The following is a 24,124-nucleotide window of genomic DNA, read 5'->3' as shown; positions in this document are numbered from 1 at the left end:
AGTGAATTGAGTTGAGTCTTGCTAAATATTCACGCAATTCATCTCGGTTAAAAATCTTCTCTAAACTTGCCCATACAAATTCTTTTAGATTCATTTCTCCTTTATATCCCTCTAATTTACCCAAACTTATATCTTGCGATTTCCGACCAAATTAAGAACAAATTTTAATAAATAATTCATACAACCACGATAAAAAGTTGAGTAAAAATTCTTGAACATGAAATTTGTCGTCGATAAAATCTTGATTTGGTCTTGATTAGGCTTTGAACTCAGCATAGTGAACAAAATAAACAACAATATTAGGTATATAGTTGGAAAGTTCTGTAATGCGTGAGAAAAAGTCAAGTGGAAACGCATGCACATTCGAGTAGAGTGTGTCCATTCATGAAACTCATCTTAGTTGACGATCTTCTTCATATTTGCCCATTCCAGATCCTTTTGGTTTAATTGCAAATTTTATCTTTCTTCTAATCTACCCAAACACATATTTTCTTAATACCAACCACATTAAACCGCGAGAAAAAGTCAACTGAAAGCACATGAGCGTGCAGGTGGCGGTCGATCATTTCATATGAAATAGATTTAAATTTGAATGAATCGAAATATGAGACTCAGTTGAAAGCATTTCAACATGAAAGTGGCCGACGATAAAATCTTGATTTGATCTTGATTAGGCTTTGAACTTAGTATGGTTAACAAAATAAATAGCCAAATTAAGTATATAATTGAAAAGTTCTGTAAATCATGCGCGAGAAAAAGTCAAGTGGAAACACATGCACACCAGTGTAAGCGTGTCCATAAAAGCCTCTAAAAAAAAAAAGATACGAGCAAGATCCAACGCGTTGATCGGGGGGTTCATCAAATCTACTTTAGGTATCGAATTCAACCTATATGCATCAGACTTTTTCGGGCTCAATTTACCAGCTCTATAAAGATGACTAGTACGGTAAATGCCCCTCTGGAGGTTAGTTATATCATCACCATCATCGTTAACGGCATCGCTTGTCCCCTCACCCTCTTGCTTAACGTGCTGGTGATAAAGGCCGTGAAAACAACACCACGACTCCGAACCAACAGCAACATTTTGCTTGCCTGTTTAGCGGTAACTGACGCATTGACTGGTCTTTTTTGCCAGCCATCGTATATCCTGTGGAGGGTATTCCTATTATTCCGTCTTAGTGGTAGTCAAACAGTCATGACTTTTTATTTGACCTCTACGACTGTACTGTTGATGGCTTCACACCTTCATTTAATGTTGGTTACTTTTGAAAGGCTCGCAGCGATCAAATTTACGATGCACTATCAAAGCTTTATAACTAACGACAACCTGAAGATGACAGTATCAGCAATTTGGTCCTCTGCTTTCATGTGTGGGGTTTTCACGGTGTTAAAAATGAACTTATTACTCCAGTTTATCGGAAGCCTTATCACAAGTTCATGTATTTTTTTCGTTGCCCTCACTTATGTGATTTTGTATCATGAAATACGTCGCCACCAAAGGAAGATAAAAGCACAGCAACTGCCTCAAGAAGTGGAAAGATTTATTAAAGAGAGCAAGGCGCTTAAGACAACATTGTTTATAGTTGGTGCAGTTGTCGGTTACCTCCTTCCACTTGGTTTCTGTCTCGTCGATACAGTCACTCGCCTTTTTAATACATGCCCAATCAACATACCGTTGATGCAAACATTTGCCATGTTAAATTCGCTTGTTAATCCGCTGATCTATTGCTGGAGGCAGAAAGAAATGAGAAACGTGATGTTTAAAATTAGAACGCAGGTCGTACATCCAACCGGCTAGTCAAGGAGAAGAACATGGCAGAAAGACTGGAAACTTGATGATGAGTCATGCACTTTTTGCTAACGCATTTTCTAATCATCCGATAAACTTAATTCCTAAGTTATTGTTTGATAAAACATTCATGTTCCTGATCAAGGGAGGTTATTTGTTAACGACATGCAAAATCTGATTCTCAAGAGGACTAGTTAAACTGACGGCAGAATCATTGCTATAAAGGAGATTTATGAAGCGATTAGTCTAAGAATTTTTTTTCGCAAAAGAGGTGGAACGGCTCCATCAAGAAAAATATAGAATAGAAAAAGGTAAAGTAGCACATTGGCTTAAAAATGAACCCCGAGAGTTAAGAGATACAAAAGGTAAAAAAAAAGAAACGCGGTAAAATTGTAAATTATTCACTGTAGAAAAAGCTTTAATTGCTTTTTGATTAATAGGATCGATTTAGTAATTTTTATTTAAGGAATACGATTATTAAAATCATTTGTTGCCTCATATATTATATTTTCCTTAGCCTGTTTGATGTAACTTTCAAGAATTTAAGCAATGGATCTTTTTTCACAAAACGACTTAGCGAAATTTAGTTATTTCTCAGAATAGCGTGCCGCCAATAAATAGCTTATTTCCAATAGCAAATAACTGTTTTAACTACTGGATCTTCAAATTACTCTCGTAAAAATAGTAGTCCCGTTAGAATGAGGATTTAAGAAGCGAACTTTAGACTTAGTTCGACCGCTACTGCGAGTCCTTAAGTTAAAACTTTGAAGAGAAATCAAACTGAAGAGCATTTGCACAGTCGAATTGACATTTTCGCGTAGATTCACAAATCGACATAATTGAAAATATCGGAAGACTTGTTGATGGCTTCGAAACATGGGATCGGACTGTAAACATGTAAGGTCTAAACTCCTGTGTTTTGGAATTAAATTTTCCATCTTTTGAAAAGCACTGAAAAGCATTTGCACCATTGATTTGACCCATTGAGGGGTTTAACCAAATATTTAAAAAACTGTTGCGATATCATCGAAAATATCAGACGGTGGACAGTGAAGGTCTGGCCTCTTGTGTGTTGTGCCAAGGTCGGTTACGTCTCTCAGGATTTTTAATATCCAATTTCCCCGCCACATTTCGTTTTTCACTCGACAGTTGGGTGCACGACCTGGTTTCTTATTCTTAAAGCATATAGTCTCATTTCTTTTCAGATTCAGGTCTTGATTCAAATTATGATGTTGCTGCATATTGACACTTCAACTTGATCTGCACTGTAGTGCATTGTATCAAAAATTGAAATTTCTCTTTTTATTTAGCTAGCTAAAATATGAGTCTGTAACTTCAGCGTGTCATCAGATTTAGTTCCTTTATCACACAGGAAACACGGTTGGTACATGCGTTATGATTGGTCAATTTAGTGGACCGTTTTCAATGTAGGCCCGCTATACTTAAAAGTTTGTTCCAATTGAATTTTTCTCACACCATTTGAACCCAGAGATATCATAAATATTTTACCCATCTCGCTTTCTCGGTCTACACTGTACGTTACGGAACCTCGCTTTTTCCGCGAATATTTATTGCCTGCGTTTAAATAAGAAAAATCGGTCCGTAACTTAGAGTACGGACCTCAAGCTCGGTTAATAAGAGACATGAAAGCATTTTGATTGGTTCGTTAGTGCTGTTTCCTAATTCAGCCGAACATGGCCAACTTTTAATAACCAGGTCATTTTTCGAATATCATATCACTATGCGCACGATATCAAGTTTCCGTTTCATGGTAGATCAGCTTTCTTCAGAGTTACCGAATAGTTTAGCCCTTCCTCGCTTAAAACAACATCGTACTGTCATATTTTCATGTCATATGCCAGTTTCTGATCAGAATTCTAGTTATAACTACTTGTTTATGAAAGTTTATTCATAGAATTGAATAGATCGACTCAGAGACGGTATCGATAATGCAATGTCATGGTGTCACGTCAATCGCTGTAAACCAACATTGGCTGACCAGGAATTTAGAGTTGACCATTTTTTTTTGTTTTATTGGTAACTTATCAAGTGCATCCAGATCATTTGCGTCCCTGTTTATCTCAATCATGATGATGCTTCCTCATAGCCTTTACCAAAGGTCGTACGTCAACCGTTCATGAATTCGTAGTCATCGATCGTAATTCAGCCTCCTAAAATTACATCGTACAAGGTATTAGTGATAACTTTATTTTCACAGACATCCTGGTGTGAAAGAAAGAGTTTTCGCTAAAATTCATTTCATAGGGAAGATAAGTTAATTTAAAATAAGTGAAGGGTACTTTCGGTACGTACCCATTGGCCAGCTTGGAGCTAGTAAATCAAGTGGTTTTTACAGTTTCGTGAAACAAATCAGGTTCTCATTTCGCCCCAGTTTCTGCAGATCATGATTCGGGACCTATCAGCAAACGAGGAGATCACTCCCAAAAATACCAAAATGGTAAAAAATCTACGTTTTTAATCGTAAGACAACAGGACAAAACATGATATACATGCCCTGTTTATCAAAATTGGGGAGCCCTTTGTATGCAGTGTTACCTAAGGAAGATTTCAGAAATGATATTGCAGCAGCTGAAGAAGGGTCTCCAAAATTTTCATTGAAAAGCAAGGTAGCGAGACTTTTTACCATTCACAACCACTTGCCAGGCAAAAGAAGCATCAAAGAAGACTTGATTATTTTAGATAACGTTAAGATTCCAATGCATTTTAGCTCAGTACTTTTATGATCAAAAAGTGTTATTCTGTTTGTCACCTAATTTCAATTTTGTTACTGGCAAAAATTCAGCCTACAAATCCCTGCGCCTTAATGTGAAAACTAAACCTTAGTTTTAATTTAACTGTCTCCTGATTAGACCGTTCGCCATATTCGCATAATGTTTAAGTCGCGTTCCAATTAGAATGCTGAAATGGCTAAAATATGCAAAATAATCTAAAGCACAGTTCTGTGAACGGTTCTGGAAGAGATCTCTCAAACTTGCGTTCAGTGGCGTGCACGGGTCCCAGGACGCTCTGGTTTCACTAAAATCTTATGCACATTCTGCGCAGGTGTATTTACCTTTTCGTAATTTGTTTTTGTAGCAAACATTTCCTTTTTTTTATTCATTTATTTCACTATTTTGTTATGTAAATTGAGAACATCGCTCGCACTTTGTTTATCTCTTATGAAAGATGACAGAAATTTAAAGCAGAACAAGGCATTTAATGGAAGATGCTCTCTCTGCCTCTCCGACTCACTGAGGTGGCATGAAGGGCAATAACTGTCTCAACTTACCTGCTGGCAAAGAAATCGTTAATGTAAATTCACTAGGGCCTTTTCCCCTGCTGGCGTGTTTTTGTGTTATCCACGATGATTTTGTGTCTCCTGCGTACCCTGCCAGAGCTAATAGGGAGCTTAAGCAAACCACGACGACGACGGCAACGAGAACGTCATCCAACAAAAGGTTTAATGAGCAGAACAATGGCTATGCACGTGCGTTATAAATCTTTGTACATTTCTTTGCCATCCTCTCCAAAACAACAACGTGAAATGACCAAATTCTGCGTCCTGTACGGAACGTGGACGACGACGGCTAATATTTCGTATTTCCATTTGGAATTACACGCCGCCATTGCACATTTAGCTCGAGCACGATTTTAGAGCCATTAACGAACCGAACAGATCTAGACAACTGTGAATTTCGCTCATAAAATATAAATTCATTTTTTACTTGGCGTCGTACCCAGCGTCGTCGTCGTGGTTGCTTAAGCTCCCTAATGATTCTCGTAACTGCACCTGCACAGCATTTTTGGCGCCCAGTCTCTTAAGGGCGTCAATTGCTGACGACATGTGGTGGGAGCCTTGATCTTGAACGGCGACCAAAACAATTTTGCTACCGTAAGCTTACATGGATTCGTAGGCGTGCGATGTGACACAGGTATGGTCGTCAGACGCTGTTACCTCAGGTTTCTTGCCCCTAACTTCAATGTTATTCATTTATTTTCAGTTATATCAGTCTCTGTTGCCACATTTTCTGGAGTCTCACCCAAAGTTTTCCACGGGTTGTTTAAAACCCCAAACAACGTCGTCACTGGACTGATTAACTTTCAAGTGTTAATCATCTTAAATGAAATTCTGTTTCTCTTTGCATCTCTAAGTAAAAAATTACCAAATTTACTGACCTTAAATTCATTGTGTTTACACAGACATCAATGAATGTTCCCGTAATCCTATACTCTATCTAAACGACGGAATGCAATGACCAGATTGATGCATATGTTTGTGCTTGTTCCGTTGGATACACAGGGGCGCGCTGTGAAACAAGTGAGTAGAGCGAAGAGGCTATAGGAGGAAGCCACGTTCATGAGTTTTTCAAATTTCTCTTAAATTCGTCTTTTTACGGTTTTCTTTGTGTCACAATCTCCCTTCCGCCATACAACATCTTAGAAATAAACCCAGTATAAACACACACAGATGCCAGTGAGTGTTCCAGTAATTCTTTTTTAGAAAACGGCTGTGGTTATTCATCGTGGTGAATAACAATAAAAGCTAGGTATTTTCGTTTGTCTCACGATGTAGTCACGTGTGATGTAAATCGCGACGTTTCGAACGCATACTGCTAGTCTTCTTCAGGCGATGAGGTCGACTGGTCATGCGTGATCTTATAAAGCATGATGCCCTGCTGTGATTAGTTGTTTTTTTTTCAACAGCTCTGATTGGTGCATTTCGATCCTTGCTGTTCACTCAGTGATTTGCTCCCTCGGCGGTCCGCTGTCGCACGGCTCTCCTGTTGTTGTGTTTTTTGATTGTGGGCATCCACGCCTCTGGGATTTCTATTCCACTATCCCTGTTGATGTTGTTAGGGTGAAGTCTTATGTGAATTGCCCCTCTGACCCTGCGCGCGTAGTAATAAGGGTCACGATCAGTAAACTTTACTTCACTTTACTTCGTTCCGGAGTGGCTTGTGTCCGGTGTTGTGGGCATGCTCTGAAACGGCGGAGGTCTCGGTACGGGCGAGTCGAATATCTCGATCGTGCTCCTTAATTCTGTCTTGCATAGGTCTTCCAGTCTCTCCGATGTACACCTTTCCGCATTCACAGGGACTCCTGTAAACTACGCCATCTTGTTTAGCCGGGTCGACAGCGTCTTTTGGTCGTACTAACTGAGATCTACCGCATCTAAACAACCAGCAGCCTTCCATCCGCTTCACCATGGAGACAGAGAAAGACAACAAACTGTCCTTCCTAAACACCGCAGTTTTAAGAGAACCTGACGGCCGCCTCACCACCAGCGTATACAGGAAGCCCACGCACACCGATCAAAACTTAGCGTATGATTCACATCACCCTCAATCAGTAAAACGCGGTATTGTTAAGTGCCTTTACGAGTTCGCCAAACGTCTCGTAACAAAACCCTGCGTCATCTTCGAGGAGAAAATAATGGCTATCCTTCTTCTTTCTTGCAGACACTTACCAAGACCGAAAAACCAAACAACGGTGCCGAGCCCGCCAACGAGTTCAAAGGTACTGCGGTTTTACCTTATGTCAAAGGTCTGTCCGAACAGCTTCGCCGTTTCCTACAACAACAAAGCGTACTCGCTGTTTTCAAGTCGGAGACTACGCTAAGATCTCGGCCGCCGTCATTGAAACTCTTAGGCCTGCCAAAAGGTGAACCTACTGTCAACGAAAGTTTGAGGATCTAACTAAAATTGTACTTAATTTTAACTCCAATGAATAGATTTAAGAGCTGAATAGAATAACTAGGAAGGCTTTCGTCCCTGACTTGGGCAGCTTGATATAGATTATTCAGCAGGCTGAGCCGTGCTCTTCAAACAGTGTTAAGTCCATAGATCGGAACAAGACCTCATTTATCATTCATTATTTCCATACATATAAAGCTCAAATCCATCAAACCTATCAATTTACGTTCATCAAGAAGATATAGCGAGATCAAATTAAAGTGCTAAGCATCTCTCCTCGGTTATTTGCTTTCAGATATATATATATATATATATATATATATATATATATATATATATATATATAGCTCTTTGGCATACAAAGCTTTGCTTTCATGTCCAAATTGAGCACTCTACTAGGATGAGTCATTGCTGCTAGCATTATGCATGCTCACTAGTTTTTCTAGTTTGAGCACTCTGGCATGGCTTAGATGATCCCACATGTGTGAGATCACTTGGGGTAGCTGTATGGCCTTACCTCCATCCTAGCATCAGCACTGCACTGATGAGGCCCAGAAGGCCGAAATAGTACTGTCTGCAGTTAGTTATGTATATATATATATATATATATATATATATATATATATATATATATATATACACACACACACACATCTGGAAAGAATTTATATCAGTAGAGTAGGCCAAGAGTATACCGCTACCAGGAGAAAATCGGAAGACAGTGATAAAAACCGACCTGTTTCGCAGAATACCCCACTGTAACCTGGTTTGCAAACACATTGATAATCGTCTTGATTGTAATTCGGCCGGCAAAAAGGATTGCTCATGCACGGGCTCTGCCAAAGTGAAGAAAACGACAACAGCAACAAAAATAATAGTTATATAAATACTCGAAGAAAGTGTAGTCTTCTTTAAAACGCCTATTTTTCATCATGCTATGTAACAGGTTTAGTGTCAAAGTATAATAAGTATTCTTAAACCATTACTTTAGGGACGAAACCATGAATCGCTTGTTTTATAGACGGAATGTTATTTAGTTAAAATTCGTCGCACTCATTATTTCCAAAACAAAATCAAAGCTATGAGTTTGCCTCCATTCGCCGGTGCACAAACACCTTCATTACGCAATTTGTGGAAATAAAAACAAATTTCTGCCACTCACCGAAACAAATTGAGACTCACCTCAATGTTGTAGTGGTCACAGGTTTCACTATGAATTACATCACTCCAATTTTGAATTTTGTTAGCATTTAGCAGCTCGGGTGTTAATGAAGCTGAGACAAAATTAAACGAGAAACATTCTGGATGATTAACGTATTTTCCATCCCGTCTGAGGCCCTTGGCGCTGCTGGAATGAGGTACGCACATGAGTGATGCACATGTAAAAAATAGGGTTGGATACAGTTTTCCTCTCTCCATCTGTACCAAAAAGCTAGTGAATCGAAATTGGGCGCACTTCTTGATAACAAATTGCAAATTATTATTTTATAGGATTCCTTGACAGAATTCCATGCCTTCTTCAACAACTGTGCTGCTGTAACGAACAACTAATTGTCGTCAGTAATTAAAGAAGCCAACATTGAGTCAAACCAAACATCGCTTCTAATTATGCAGTGTTGGCAGTCAAAATTTAATTTATTCATGATATACGCCGCGACACCTTTTTAGTAAGGCCCGTAAATTAGTAGGAAGGCATACATTTAAGGACTTTAAGCAGTCAGGAAGGCAACGCCGGGAAAGAAGTCGGTCAAAAATGACTTTATATTCATGGTCAGAATTTCGCAATAGCTGGATGTGTTCAACGTCTCTTGTGGCGAAACACCTCAGCTTCAGCATAACGTATGTGAGCAGTGCTAGAAATTTAAAAAATTTGCTGTTAAGGTCTCTGTTCTCAGACCACGCAAATTTTGGTGATTTCACGTTGTTGTTTTGCAGAGCACGGCTGAGAAATGTACACACTTTTAAAACGCACGTGCTGAGCTATTGATCTCTCCGTTATAATTTTTTTCTTATCAAGTCCTCGTTGTCGTGGTTTACTTAAAGTCTCTAATTACTGTGGAACCTGTATTACGCGGCACCGTACTATGCGATCAACCTGAATTAAGCGGTCGGTTGCCAAAGTCATTAGTTTTTTCCTCCTTAATCACTATAATTTCTGCTTTATTAAGCAGTCACCTCTATTAAGCGGTAGCAGTCAGGCTTTACTAAGTCTCGAAGGCCTGTTTGTGTTCTCTTCTACCTGTACTGAACGATCACTTAAAGCCGAATCACTCAATTGAAACTAAGAATAATATTTCTAGTAATTTTCAGTCCATGTTTCTCTCTCAAAATTAAAGTACGTAGAATTTGTTCTATCGTTTATCATAATACCTTTAATCTGAGGTACCTGAATTTAGCCATTCGCCGTGGGTGACCGCTAAGGACACGTTCGACTGTATCATAACATTTTCCCTTTTTTTACAGATGGGGTTTAAAATCAAAGTTCACTAACGAAATTTTTAACTCCACATATTAGGCATGGAAGATATAATCTATTTTTTTCTCCTTTAAGAGGCCATATCAATAAGTAATGAATTTAATTTGATAGCAACAGCAGGCTCCAAGGTTGTTTCTCTGTTAGTTAAACTTTTTTAATTTTCGAGATCACGACATCGAATCTGCTGGACATAAATTTTTAGTTGCGAAAGACAACAACAATCGATTCACTCTCCGAAGCTTTTATCAATTAAAGTTCTTTGCGAGGCAAGTTAAGTCCAAAGCGTAACAAATCTGCTGTTGATGTCTTAAAGCTCTACGGATTTTATTTTCAAACCTACATCATTCATCTTCCAGCTAACTAAAGTTTTTAAAACTATCAGACGAGCTTGAATCCTTGAACAAAGGAGGAACCATGTCAAAATATACTGGAAAGATGTTGAGTTAACGAAAATTTGTAATTTGAAGCTAGGTGTGAAGATCGTACACGTTTTGAAATTTTTGTTCGCTTGAGAGTGTTTTTTCTTCCACAAGTTGTACAAGGTCTTGTGTTTTAGTGGGCTCGAAGCCGACAGCTGCAGCAGATGACAAAAATTTTTGTATGAGAGTTTAATCCAGTTCATGATAGTCAGTAACTATGTGTGGCATGGCGCAAGCCTAATCGTATTTTATGTATATTCTCATAATAACAATCATTAATCGAGTGATAAGAAAGGTAGAGATGTTTTTTTTTATTTCAAAAATCATTGAACTTGTTTACCTGCGATATGAGAAAGTGGAAGAAGAATAAGAATATAAGAAGACGAGTATTATTTCTCAATAACCTTGAGTCAATTTCTCAATTTGGAAAAATAATTGTCCACCGTAACTGAACCATTTTTGATATTGGGATCGTTGCGCGTGTTTCTACGGTTCTCCTGATATTTCCAGGGATTGCAAAAAAACAGAAAAAAAAGTGTTTCAGTTAAGTGCAAAACTGGATTTCCATCCTCAGAAACTGATTTAATCCTAGAGAAGAAGGAGACGAAATAAAATTTTAGAGACAAATCAAGTCATTGCCTCATATTTATTACAAATTGTTTTTAAAAATAAAATTTTTAACTTAACACTTTTTACTATTTTTCATCTTTTAATTAGGCTTAAGTTTCTACAACGTCACAGCTGTTTGGTGACCTGAAGAGTATATATAAAATTTTCTCTTGAATGAAAATTTCTGACAAAAGGCAAAAGGTATCAATTGTCACTGAACTGCACGCAACATTTCAAAGTTTAATATTAATTGCAATTGCAATTGTGCTTACAGCCGGGCTTCTTTTTGATTTTCACCTAAAGACTCTACCCCTTTTGTTCTCTTTTATTCTCTCTTTATAGTCTGGTTTTAAACGCGGACAGACAGCAAAGATCTCCACGTGCAATCGAAAACAGGAGATGTTTACGTGACTGAAATTCAAAGACTAGGATTTTTCGCCGCATAAGACACTTAGGGAATCATTTGAGGTGACATGCTAAAATTGGCTAATCACACTTTTTTAAACTTATTAAGCGCATTTCAATATTTAGCAATTTTGTTTTTGGAAAACTGTGGTTGAAATAATGATGCTTCATTGGAAGTGAAAAAAAAAAAAGGTAAGCTCGATTGTGTACTGTATATCCTTAAAAGCTTCATTACATCCAAACACAGGTCATCATTCTGGCGACTGTAACTGCAGATTTGCTATGGTATCCAAAATATCACCAGATTTTGTTGAGAGGATTACAATATTCATAAAGTCTTGAATCGTTATGTTTGCTTGCTCATCTTAAATTAGTCCCGACAGCGGTATTTGCGGAAATATCTCACTGGGTCCTAGGTATCTATCTGCTCTTTTTTGTGTGATCCATTGTGGTTTGTTTACTCCTGCGTATCCAACGAAAGCAAAGGAATCTCGGTAGTTTCCCTGAAGAGGATCGGTAGCACCCAGTCTCTTGAGAGCTTCAATTGCAGGTGACATGTGCTTGGAGGCTGAATCTTGAGTAGCAACCAAAACGATTTTACTGTGTCGAGAGCAAAAACACAAAATGCAAAGGGGTGAGTGACATCAGTTAAAAATTAGAGTAAAAAACCCCCTTATCTGTTGCCAACACACAAACAAAAAACTAGCAAAGATGCCTGTATATCATAACATTCAGCCATCTGGGAAAATTTATGCATGTGTATGTCTTTTTACAACTTAAACCATTCTCCCACAGTAGGAGTCTCATACTAAGCCTTCCATCTCTCTACCTAATTATCTCTCATACTAAACCTTCCATCTCTCTAATTATCTCTCATACTAAGCCTTCCATCTCTCTACCTAATTATCTCTCATACTAAGCCTTCCATCTCTCTACCTAATTATCTCTCATACTAAACCTTCCATCTCTCTACCTAATTATCTCTCATACTAAGCCTTCCATCTCTCTACCTAATTATCTCTCATACTAAGCCTTCCATCTCTCTACCTAATTATCTCTCATACTAAGCCTTCCATCTCTCTACCTAATTATCTCTCATACTTAGCCTTCCATCTCTCTACCTAATTTTCTCTCATACTAAGCCTTCCATCTCTCTACCTAATCATCTCTCAAACTAAGCCTTCCATCTCTCTACCTAATTATCTCTCATACTCAGCCTTCCATCTCTCTACCTAATTATCTCTCATACTTAGCCTTCCATCTCTCTACCTAATTATCTCTCAAACTAAGCCTTCCATTATCTCTCAAACTAAGCCTTCCATCTCTCTACCTAATTATCTCTCAAACTAAGCCTTCTATCTCTCTACCTAATTATCTCTCAAACTAAGCCTTCCATCTCTCTACCTAATTATCTCTCATACTAAGCCTTCCATCTCTCTACCTAATTATCTCTCATACTACACCTTCCATCTCTCTACCTAATTATCTCTCATACTAAGCCTTCCATCTCTCTACCTAATTATCTCTCATACTAAACCTTCCATCTCTCTACCTAATTATCTCTCAAACTAAGCCTTCTATGTCTCTACCTAATTATCTCTCAAACTAAGCCTTCCATCTCTCTACCTAATTATCTCTCATACTAAGCCTTCTATCTCTCTACCTAATTATCTCTCATACTAAGCCTTCCATCTCTCTACCTAATTATCTCTCATACTAAGCCTTCCATCTCTCTACCTAATTATCTCTCATACTTAGCCTTCCATCTCTCTACCTAATTATCTCTCATACTTAGCCTTCCATCTCTCTACCTTATTATCTCTCATACTTAGCCTTCCATCTCTCTACCTAATTATCTCTCAAACTAAACCTTCCATCTCTCTACCTAATTATCTCTCATACTTAGCCTTCCATCTCTCTACCTAATCATCTCTCATACTAAGCCTTCCATCTCTCTACCTAATCATCTCTCATACTAAGCCTTCCATCTCTCTACCTAATTATCTCTCAAACTAAGCCTTCCATCTCTCTACCTAATTATCTCTCATACTAAGCCTTCCATCTCTCTACCTAATTATCTTTCATACTAAGCCTTCCATCTCTCTACCTAATTATCTCTCATACTAAGCCTTCCATCTCTCTACCTAATTATCTCTCATACTAAGCCTTCTATCTCTCTACCTAATTATCTCTCATACTAAGCCTTCCATCTCTCTACCCAATCATCTCTCATACTAAGCCTTCCATCTCTCTACCTAATCATCTCTCAAACTAAGCCTTCCATCTCTCTACCTAATCATCTCTCATACTAAGCCTTCCATCTCTCTACCTAGTTATCTCTCAAACTAAGCCTTGGAGTCAACCCTTTCCCGAGTATATCTAGCTACTGAAAGAAAGGCTCCTAGCGCAATTTTTGCGTTCTGCGATAAAATCATCTGCTCATTTGCATTGGGCGGTGAAACCATATCTTGCGATTCGCGGTTGTTCCGACGGAATATAGTCCTTTTTGCGGGAAAAAGCTGTGGTTCTAAAAATATTTTTACTCAGAGAAAGTGTTGACTCAAAGAATCAGTGGAGATAGCGGCTCCCGTTGACGGGTTCCTGAAAGAGATATGATTATACATAGTAAATTGGTAAGGTAGCCTCCGAGAGCAGCCGCTTCTTTCTCTTTCTTTGCTTCAATGGCGAGAAAGGAGTGGCGTGTAAAAAACAATGTAGAAAAGAACGTCAAGCAGGATAATCGAGATGGACGGTGAAGGAAGCATTATCACCAGGTCAGGAGTATTTATTGTCTACCAAAAGTACTTAAAGTGTTGTACGTACAACAATAGTTACTAATTAGTTGTGACATACTTGCCACTTAGGTTGCTGAGGAAGTCTCTCAAATGATAGCCGCTCGAACTATCTGCATAAGTATCAAATGATCTTGCCTCAAGGAAGACACCTGTACATGAAAATATTTAGAGGATCATCTTATGATCTACCTTTCAGGTTTTTCTTTAAACCGAGGAAGTATTATGAAAAGTTCTGCGAATTTACATGTTTTATGATGACAAAGTGGACATCAGCTTGAAGTTGGAGTGGGGGACGACACTTGTCCATGTTGTCTGTTTTATGTTTACGCTCGTAATCCGCTCGCGCTAGTTTCGAAAGGCGTTTGTAAGGGACGAGACCAAAATTTTTTCTCAGCATTTTCTGGCTAGCACGAAACTTGGAGAACACACGTTGTCTTTTTTTCCCGTTTTCCCGTTTCAAAGGTGAGTAAAAACAGAGGCAAATGCAAATGTCCTCTTAACGAATATTGTACGTTTGTTCTCTCCTGCCTCTAGACAAACCTCTCTATGTCATGTGAGCCCATTCTCGACATGCCTAGGGCTTGCCTCTGCTCGACGGACAAACGCCGAAAAAAAACCTATGATGACAAATAGGCAACTCCAGTTCTGCAGTCTATCGATTACCTGTTTCACCATCCACAACAACAACGTTATATCCTCTTCCTTGAGGAGAGTAATCTGTCCCATCCACCTCAATGTAAGCTTTGCCGCAGGGGGATGCTCTTCCTGGATCATTGCAACCTTCGCTTCGAATACGAATGTCCAAAACACGAGCTGCAAGAATAGAAAAGCATGAATTTCTGGTTAGGGTGATCTAGCAGTCATAAATATAGGATTACAGCACGATTTCATACGAGTTCACAAACATCGGCGGAAATCAATTGGCGAATAGCACTCGGCGGAAATTACTCAGCGAAAAGCACTCAGCGAAAATAACTCTGGTTTCACTTTATGCAAACTTATCATATAATCTTCGTGATATAAAAAATTTTCATTTCATTTAACGGTTAACGAGCCATAATTGAGAGGCTGCACATAAGTTCTGAGTCCCTTTCCTTTTTTGCAATATTCTACTACATCCTAGCTTTCATTTAATATAAGTTTCATACGACAGGCTACTCATAACGAAAAAGTCAAATCGCCACCCTTGGCGATTTGACTCTCAGAGGTGGCGAAATTTGTGGTGTCAAATTGACCGGATACCCAAATGCTTCTCATTAATAAAAAGTTTCACTTTCAAGGGGCGATAAAAGAGTAATAACGGTTTTTGTGCGGTCAGGGCAGAGAGGGTCGATTAATTCCTTACCAAAAAATAAGGATCACAATCACTATGTCATAAACAGAAAGTGGACGCATCTGCACCAATAATCTCTCCTAGTTTTTGTTTCATCAAAGGTCATTGACGGTTTCAAGTGTAAATCTCGGGCGGCCGTCTATCAACTCTGTTAACTGACCGAATTGATTCATACTCAGTGTGCGTGTAACAAGTAATGGAGAGAACGAGAGAAGCGTGCCAGAGTAGCTCCCTAAGAATTAGATGGGACTGCGCCCGCGATATGTTGTAATAATATTTAATCTTTATTGGGCAATTAATGAGAGGGATAACCAGTAGCGAGTAAAAGCTGATACATGAAAAATACAGCTCCGTGTAATAACTCACCCGTTTCACAGTAGTGTCCAGTAAAACCTGGTTTGCAGACACACTGATAATCGTCCTGCTGGTAAATTGGTCGACAGAATAACGCTCCATCTAGGCAGGGATTGCTCATACAGGGGCTCTATTCCACAAGACAAAAAAATATTTCCTAAAATAACACAGCCCCAATAAGAACATAGAAGATGACGTGATCTGCCCAAACTCGCTCTGTGAAGGCGTGGCCAAACGCACGCAACATTTCAACGCAACACCTTGGGACATGTACATCTACACTTTGTAGCAAAATGTTGCAGCGTGTTGGATGGTTTTGGATAAATTTTGAAAATGGTCAAATTTTGGTTGCAGCATTTTTGAATGTTGCAAGATGTTGCGCACGTTTGGAGAGCTCCTTCACATCACCTCACAACACAATCCAACGATGTTGCCAGATTTTGCGTTGAAATGTTGCGTGCGTTTGGCTAGGCCTTTACGCGTGAGTTTGAGCAGATCATGTCATCTACTTTGGCCGAGCCTTAAATTAATTATTTCCTAAATAAACTGTAGTGCTGGGTCGGCGTGGGAGTATTTCAAGCTATAACCAACCCATCAATTCTCGCGCGATTATGATTGGCTGCTTTACATTACGAGTAACTTACTTGTAGCCGTACCCTTCCCCTATGGTGAAACGGAAGCGAGGGAACGTTTACGCCTTGAACCTGACACTGATCGTGTCCCGTGACATCACTTTAACTTATGCAAAATAATGTCACTTTTTTTGTGAAGTGACACGTGTTAGCGTGAAAGTTATAGAGATTTACAACAACATTGAAGTGAATTCGTTTTCCATTTTTCGGGCAAATTTGCAATTCAGCGTCCGAGTTCAAATATGTACTTTGCTTTAAGAATATAGGAAAAGATTATGAGCGATTTTTGGTATAGAGTAAGAGGAGGACGATGTTCGATTAGCATCACGCTTACGAAACTAGATTTCAACGTCCACGCGGTTTCTGCTTGTATTTGTAAACAGGGCCACGGTCGTCAAAAAATTTTGATCATTTGCTGCAAATTCTCAAGGTTTTTTTAGATTTCTTTAAAAGATAGTTACGCTGCAAGCGTGAAGAAAGAGCGACTCTTTTCTCAGTCGAAAGAATAGCTGCAAGAAACAACTGCTTTAATTTAAAGTTAAAGCTGAGGCGCACAATCCTCTTGGCCCAAGTACATTAAGAGAGTGCACCTTATCTTCTGTGAGAGCTTTAACGGGCGGCACAATAAATATAGTTAACGGCTCTTCTGGAGAAGGGAGTCCATCGATCACTAGCGCTGCTTGATATATTGAAGATTTTCCATAGCCAGTCGGTAACGAGATGGAGACCGTTAACTTCGAAAAACATTTATATGGCTTTCTTCCGTTCTTCTTGAAATGTCTCTGTCCCAAGAGTTGCGCAAACTTGCCTAAAACCTCGTTGTCAAACGCTGTTTTCTGATAAGTTGACCATGAAAGCACTTTGTTCACCACCTTGTTCGTTAGTTTGAAAATGAATCACAAACTTTAGCCAATCAGAATTGACGAAAGAGTCGGCAAGAGGGGTTAACCAATAAAAGGCCATTGTATATTTGCTTGCAAAAGAGTGACGTCACGGAACATGATTAGTGTCAGATTTGCGAAGACGTTCCCTCACTTCTGTTTCACCTTCGGGGAGAGGTAACGGCTACACGTAAGCTAAATTACGTGGTGCAAAATCACCGGATAGTTAGCACACAATAACCCCCGTCTACGACAATATTTTCCTCTAAATTTTTCCGTTGTGAAGAAACAAAGCCAGAGCCCTCGGTCCCTAAATTTCCGTTTTTTCGACGCCCTGCCGCTTCCGTTAGTATCAAGAAAAAAATAATCAAATATTAAAAATGATAATCTACTCTTCACGGAAGTTATATCAAAATTGATATGAGTGAAAATGAACTTCTGCTTTTGTACTGCCTTAGATTAAGATGAAAGAATGTTTTCACGCGTGCAAAACATACACGCACAACACAAATGCCACAATCAAATTTGTTAAACGGGATACGTTCGCACTTACCTTCTTATTATAATGGTCAAAGCTGATACTATGAAGGAAATTGCTGGAGTTTTGAAACTTGTCCGCGTTCAACAGCTCACACATATGTCTTCCGTCATGTGAAACCGAAGCTAAATTTACTGAATAACATTCTTGGTGACTAATACATCGAAAAAAACACCTCATAGGCTCGGAGACCATTAAACTATCCAGAACAGATGAATTTAGTCGCTTTGAAGGATTCCTTACAAAATATGCGTGTCGTTCTCTTCGTTTGTCATCACGATTAAAGTGTTTAGCGCCGAACGAAGCGTCAGTACACAGTAGTAATGACAGTAGATAGGAAGCAAGTAATTTACTGCCCTCCATCTTCCAGCGACAGAAAAAAAATCGCTTAAACGAAACAATCACAGGAACACACTTTCAATGTAATGCATCCGCTGTACCATTTCAAATTTGCAATTTACCATCAAACCACTGAAATAATTCTTTGCCGTTAAAACATAAAAAGTACCGCACGCAAAAACGGGCATCAAATCAATAACGCACCGCACACCAAAACAGGTTAGAAAGCATTAGTCATTGTTAATTAGTTACTCTTGAATGAAACTTAAGTTTTATTTAAACGGTTTATTTATGAGAAGCTATATTAATTTACATAACAAACCAACCCATGAAGATAATTGCAAAGAAAACGAGAATGTTATGTCTAAAATATGCTTGAAAGAATCCCTTGAGTAGATTCTTCAAAACTTGAAGGCCCGACGAGAATGGTTCGACTTATCGGAGATCCTTTTCTTAGGGGGTTAAATGTGGAGTCAAAATAATCATTTCTTATTTTTAAGTCCCCCGGAGATTTCCCAAAACGAAAGACTTAAAAACTTTCTCCAGAGTTCCTAAAATAGGACCAAAACAAGGGAGCGAGGTGTTTTGAGGTGTAATTACTTGATGAGAGTGTTCCGATCGCGTCATAACATCATGCTAAGTTCTTTGTCAAGGATAAAACTGAATTATTTGACATTTCTCTAAGTCGAAACTAACCTGCTGTGACTAAATTAAAGTTTTCAGACCATACAGACGTATATAAATCACGAGAAAGTTCTGAGCAAGGTGCAGTCTAATTCAACCTAGTTCTTATACGTTCTCAAATTTTCGAGAGCTTTCTGTGGACAACCAAATTCAGGAATGATAGAATACTATTCTATGATTTGGTTTACTCGGGGTACATTCAGTAAAAGAATTCAGAGAAGTAAACCTTTCTAGCTAATGTCGAAAAAAAAGGTGGATTGTCTTTTCATTGTTATTACAATAAGACGAGAGAATTTAAATTGCAGTTTTAATTCTCTTGAGTTAGAGCATGTACATTCTTCGTGTTTACCGAAAATAAAAAAAAAACCGACAAAGAAAGAAAATGATGTGTTTGTTGAGTCTAACGGATATTTTTCGGTGGATTCAAAGGCTTTCTTTTCACTTTAGAATACAATAGAATATTTTCATCATCATTTTCGATGGACCTGTCATCAATAAAAATATTGTATGGGTACTGAGATTTCCCCAGTGTCATAGCCTGAGTTTTGGCAGCGTTTACTTTCAGGTGGTTCGCAGTAAACCAGAGCGTTAATCTATCTTTGCTTGATTCAAGAGTGCATGGGCTTTCATGGGCTATATATTGCATTGTGTCATCAGCATATAAACGTGGGGGGGGGGGGGGGGGAGATCCACTTAAGTAATTGATATCATTCACAAAGGCATTATAAAAAAGCGGACCTAAAAGGCTCCCTTGCGGCACTCCACAGCGGAGAGGCAGCCAGTCTGACACCTTCCCGTTACATTTTACTCGTTTGAAGCGGACTGATAGATATGACTGAATTAGCTTTGAGGCATAATCGCGAACGCCGTAAGCTTTCATTTTTAGTAGTAATCAATTATGACAAATTGCGTGAAACGCTTCGGATAAGTCAACAGCGACCGCCGCCATATCCTTTTTTTTTTAAGAGCCTGGCGCCAATTATCGGTTAGCTTTAATAAAGCGGAACAGCAAGAATGCCCACGCAGGAATTGCTTTCTCATCGTTTCGATTTTTGCGAGAAAAAAATATTTGTTTTAAAGAAGTATAACTCAATACAGACCTGTGTAAACTCACTTCTTACAATACACAAACATTACCTTCGTATATCAAAACTTTTCAACTTTGTAATTTTTTTGTATTTTCTTTTTTGGCTTTTCCTTTCTTTTCTACTGTTAATTTGTACGAAGAATGCCTTAAATTTTGGAAAAGCGTTTCTGAGAGGAGTATAAAAATTATCAGAAGATGGTGTTTCTGAAATTATCTGAGACTGCTGCAACCGAGGCAGTGTCATCCCTCTGGACTTAAGTGTTTTGAAAGTCAACACTTGGAAACCTAAAATCATAAGATCATCACTTGAATGAATATTTTTGGAAATATGACGCAACATGGAAGTAACATGCGACGTATTAAGGCTGCTAAAATATACCGACTGAGAGGGAGTATTTATGGCAGAAAACGTCGCAGCATTAATAGCATTTCTTGCACTCCACTTTGGCTTCATACTATAAACATTACCCATACCGATAAAAAATTAAATGCGTAGTTACCGCCAAAGGTAGGGCGCCAAAATGGCGACTATTAATTCAGATCCATAGATTTAGTCTGTGCTTGCCATGGCATCTAAAACTGTCGCAGCTTGAAGCAGTGCTTCATGGGAGTTACGGTGCACCCTCTCCCCACTCTCCGCTCTAACTCTAAATCAAACATGGCCGGTCGAACAAACGATTACGAGCTTGTAATGTTGAAAAGACGTCTTCAATACAGGCTATCGGGCTATAGATCGCAAGCACTGTTCAATGCTAGGAAAAGTTTTCTTAGTGGGGATTTTTTTTTCAAACATCATTGAACTTGTTTATTTGCGATATGAGAAAGTGGAAGAAGAATAAGAATATAAGAAGACGAGTATTATTTCTCAGTAACCTTGAGTCAGTTTCTCAATTTGGAAAAAAATTGTCCACATACTGAACCATTATTGATATTGGGATCATTGCGTGTGTTTCTACAGTTCGCTTGACATTTCAGGGGATTGCCGGCAATGAACTACTCTAAAAACAGGAAGAAAAGTGTTTCAGTTAAGCGGCAAAGTGGTTTTCCATCCTCTCAGAAATTTAATCCTAAAGAAGGAGACGAAATATAATTTAGGAACAAGTCAAGTCATTGCCCCATATTTACTACAGACTGTTTTTAAGAATCTAATTTTTAACTTAACACTTTTAACTATTTTTCATCTTTTAACTACTTTTTAACGTTTTACTTTATAACAAAATATGATGTTTATCTTGTGAGGAAATTAAAACTACTACTATTAGTACTACTCCTACTACTACTTTATAACGCCAAAGTGTGGATACATTTTTTTGCGGTGAGGCTATGTTTGAGAAGGAATTTAAATCTTGATCATGTTTACTTTCAATTGTATCAAAATAATTAACGATGATAACCTAGCATGAAACAGCGCTTCTTTATTTCCTTTGGAATGAAGTTTCAAGGACGCGTTCCAGATTTTGCGATAATAAGTCTTGAGAATTTAATGAAAGGAAATACATCTATGTCCTTATTTGTTTTTAAAGCTTCTAGAGTAGTGGAGTGGGAGATAATAGACAATCTGCCCTGACTACCTGTACAACCTTAGCACAATCAAGAGAGTTTTAAGCCTCTAGTCTCAAGTTTCTAGAAAGTCACTGTGTGGCGACCTAAAAATGCATATATAAAATTATCTCTTGAATGAAAATTTCTGAAAAAAAGGGTAATAAGGTATCAATTGTAATTGAACTCCACGCAACATTTCAAGGTTTAATATTACGACAACCGAGGAGAGAAAGGGAATATTTAATCGCAGACAAAGTCGCAACTTTAACAGCATTTCTTGCAATTGCAATTGTGCTAACGACCAGGTTTATCTATGATTTTCACCTGAGGACTCTATCCCTTTTATTCTTTCTCTATTCACAGTCTAGTTTTAAACGCAGACAGATAGCAAAGATCTCCACCGGAACCGAATCAGAAAATGTTTACGCCATTGAAATTCAAGGACCAGGATGTTTTGCCGCATAAAACACTTCGGGAGTCATTTATAGTGACATGTTGTAATTAGCCAATCACACTCTTTTAACTTAGGTGCATTTCAATATTTGACAATTCTGTTTTTGGAGAACTGTTGTTAAAATAGTAATGCTTAATTGGAAGTGAAAGGAAGAAAAGGGACCTCGACTGTCTCCTGTACCCTTAAATGCTTCATTACATCTAAACGCAGGTCGCTAGAATGGCAACTGTTAGTGCAAATTTGCTATGGTACCCAAAATATCACAGATTTTTTTGAGAGGATGACAGTATTCGTACAGTCTTGAATCGTCATGTTTGCTTGCTCATCTAAGAGTAGTTCCGATCTATTGATTAATTGGCAGCGGTATTTGCGGAAATATCTCACTGGGTCCTAGGTATCTATCTGCTCTTTCTTGTGTAATCCATTGTGGTTTGTTTACTCCTGCGTATCCAGCGAAAGCAAAGGAATCTCGGGGGTTTGCCTGAAGAGGATCGGTAGCACCCAGTCTCTTGAGAGCGTCAATCGCAGGTGACATGTACTTGGAGGCTGAATCTTGAGTAGCAACCAAAACGATTTTACTGTTTTGAGAGCAAAGACACAAAATGCAAAGGGATGATGTCAGTTGAAAATTAGAGTAAAACCCTATTATCTGTTGCATCACACGCACAAAAATTTTTCTTTGCTTGAATGGTGAGAAAAGAGTAGGGTGTAAAAGAATGTCCTTCTACTACAAAAATAGTTACTGATTAGTTGTAACATACTTGCCACTCAGGTTGTTGAGGAAGTCTCTCAAATGATTGCCGCTCGAGCTATCTGCATAAGTATCAAATGATCTTGCCTCGAGGAAGACACCTGTACATGAAAATATTTAGTGCACCATATTATCATCTATCTTTCAAGTTTTTCCTTAACTCCGAAAAACTATAATGTAAAATTCTGCGACTTTACTGTTTTTTTGATATGATAAAGTGGACGCAAGCTTAGAGTGGATGTGAGGGGACACTTGTCCATGTTGCCTGTTTTATTTTTACACTCGCAATCTGCTCGCGCTAGTTTCGAATGGCGGTTGAAAGGGACGAGACAAAAGGAAAATTTCAACCTTTTCTGGCTAGCACGAAACTTGGAGAGCACATGTTGTCTTTTTCTCCTATTTCTAAGGTGATTGAACGCGAAGGCAAATGCAAATTTCTTCTCAACGAACGATATTGTAAGTCTCGAAATAAACCTCAAACCTCTCCAATACATGTGACTCATTTTCGGCATGCCTGGGCTTGCCTCGGCTCGAATGAAAAAGTCGAAAAAAATAACTATGATGATAAATAGGTAACTCCGGTTCTACAGTCTATCAATTACCTGTTTCACCATCCACAACAACAACGTTAAATCCTCGTTTTTGAAGAGAATAATCTATCCCATCCACCTTAATGTAAGCTTTGCTGCGAGGGTATGCTTTTCCCGGATCGTCGAAACCTTCGCTTCGAATATGAATGTCCAAAACATGAACTGCAAGAATAGGAAAAGAATGAATTGCTGGTTAGGGTGATCTAGCAGTCATAAATATAGGATTACATCACAGTCTCATACGATTTCACAAACATCGGCGGAAATCACTTAGCGAATAGCACCCGGCGAAAGTCACCCTAGCGATCTGGTTTCATTTTACGCAAACTTATCATAATCTTCGTGATATAAACAATTTTCATTTCATTGAACGGTTAACGTTCCATAATTGAGAGGCTACACATAACTTCTGAATCCCCTTCCTTTTTCGCAATATACGAATACATCTTAGCTTTTATTTAACGTAAGTTTCATACAACAGGCTACACAAAACGAAAAAGTCAAATCGCCACCGGTGACTTTCAGTGGTGGCGAGTTTTATGGTGGCGTGTTTGTTGTGGTGGCGAATTGACCGGATACCCATTACAGTTGCAAATGCTGCAAATGCTGCAAATGCTGCAAATGCTGCAAATGCTGCAAATGCTGCAAATGCTGCAAATGCTTTTATTAGTAAAAGTTTCACTTTCAAGGGGCGTTAAAAGAGTATCGACGGGTTTTGTAAGGTCAGGGCAGAGATGGTAACCTCTCACTAAA

The 24,124-nt window shown here is 38.6% G+C and overlaps 2 protein-coding genes across 2 annotated transcripts in view; one reads left to right on the top strand and one right to left on the bottom strand.

The window, feature by feature from the left end:
• Positions 1 to 787: 787 nt before the first annotated feature.
• LOC113684380 (adenosine receptor A2a-like) lies at positions 788 to 2,684 on the top strand. Its single transcript, XM_027201744.2, has one exon. It carries the CDS (start codon positions 935 to 937, stop codon positions 1,796 to 1,798), a length of 864 nt encoding a protein of 287 aa, XP_027057545.2. The 5' UTR covers positions 788 to 934; the 3' UTR covers positions 1,799 to 2,684.
• An 8,412-nt stretch (positions 2,685 to 11,096) lies between these two features.
• Positions 11,097 to 24,124, bottom strand: part of LOC113684427 (uncharacterized) — a 40,468-nt gene continuing 27,440 nt past the window's right edge. Inside the window, exons 11-18 of the mRNA XM_089188597.1 lie at positions 23,384 to 23,533; positions 22,792 to 22,882; positions 22,377 to 22,608; positions 17,940 to 18,338; positions 15,886 to 16,003; positions 14,850 to 14,999; positions 14,245 to 14,335; positions 11,097 to 11,991 (exon numbers count right to left, since the gene is read on the bottom strand). Of these exons, the coding sequence (XP_089044723.1) occupies positions 11,757 to 11,991; positions 14,245 to 14,335; positions 14,850 to 14,999; positions 15,886 to 16,003; positions 17,940 to 18,338; positions 22,377 to 22,608; positions 22,792 to 22,882; positions 23,384 to 23,533 (1,466 nt within the window). The 3' untranslated portion in view covers positions 11,097 to 11,756. The remainder of the gene's footprint in view (positions 11,992 to 14,244; positions 14,336 to 14,849; positions 15,000 to 15,885; positions 16,004 to 17,939; positions 18,339 to 22,376; positions 22,609 to 22,791; positions 22,883 to 23,383; positions 23,534 to 24,124) is intronic.

Source organism: Pocillopora damicornis, chromosome 12 (assembly GCF_964200805.1).
Source record: "Pocillopora damicornis chromosome 12, jaPocDami1.2, whole genome shotgun sequence".
Classification (NCBI taxonomy): Eukaryota; Metazoa; Cnidaria; class Anthozoa; order Scleractinia; family Pocilloporidae; genus Pocillopora; species Pocillopora damicornis.
Note: the sequence above shows the minus strand (reverse complement) of the source record. Positions and strands in the feature narration are given on the sequence as shown.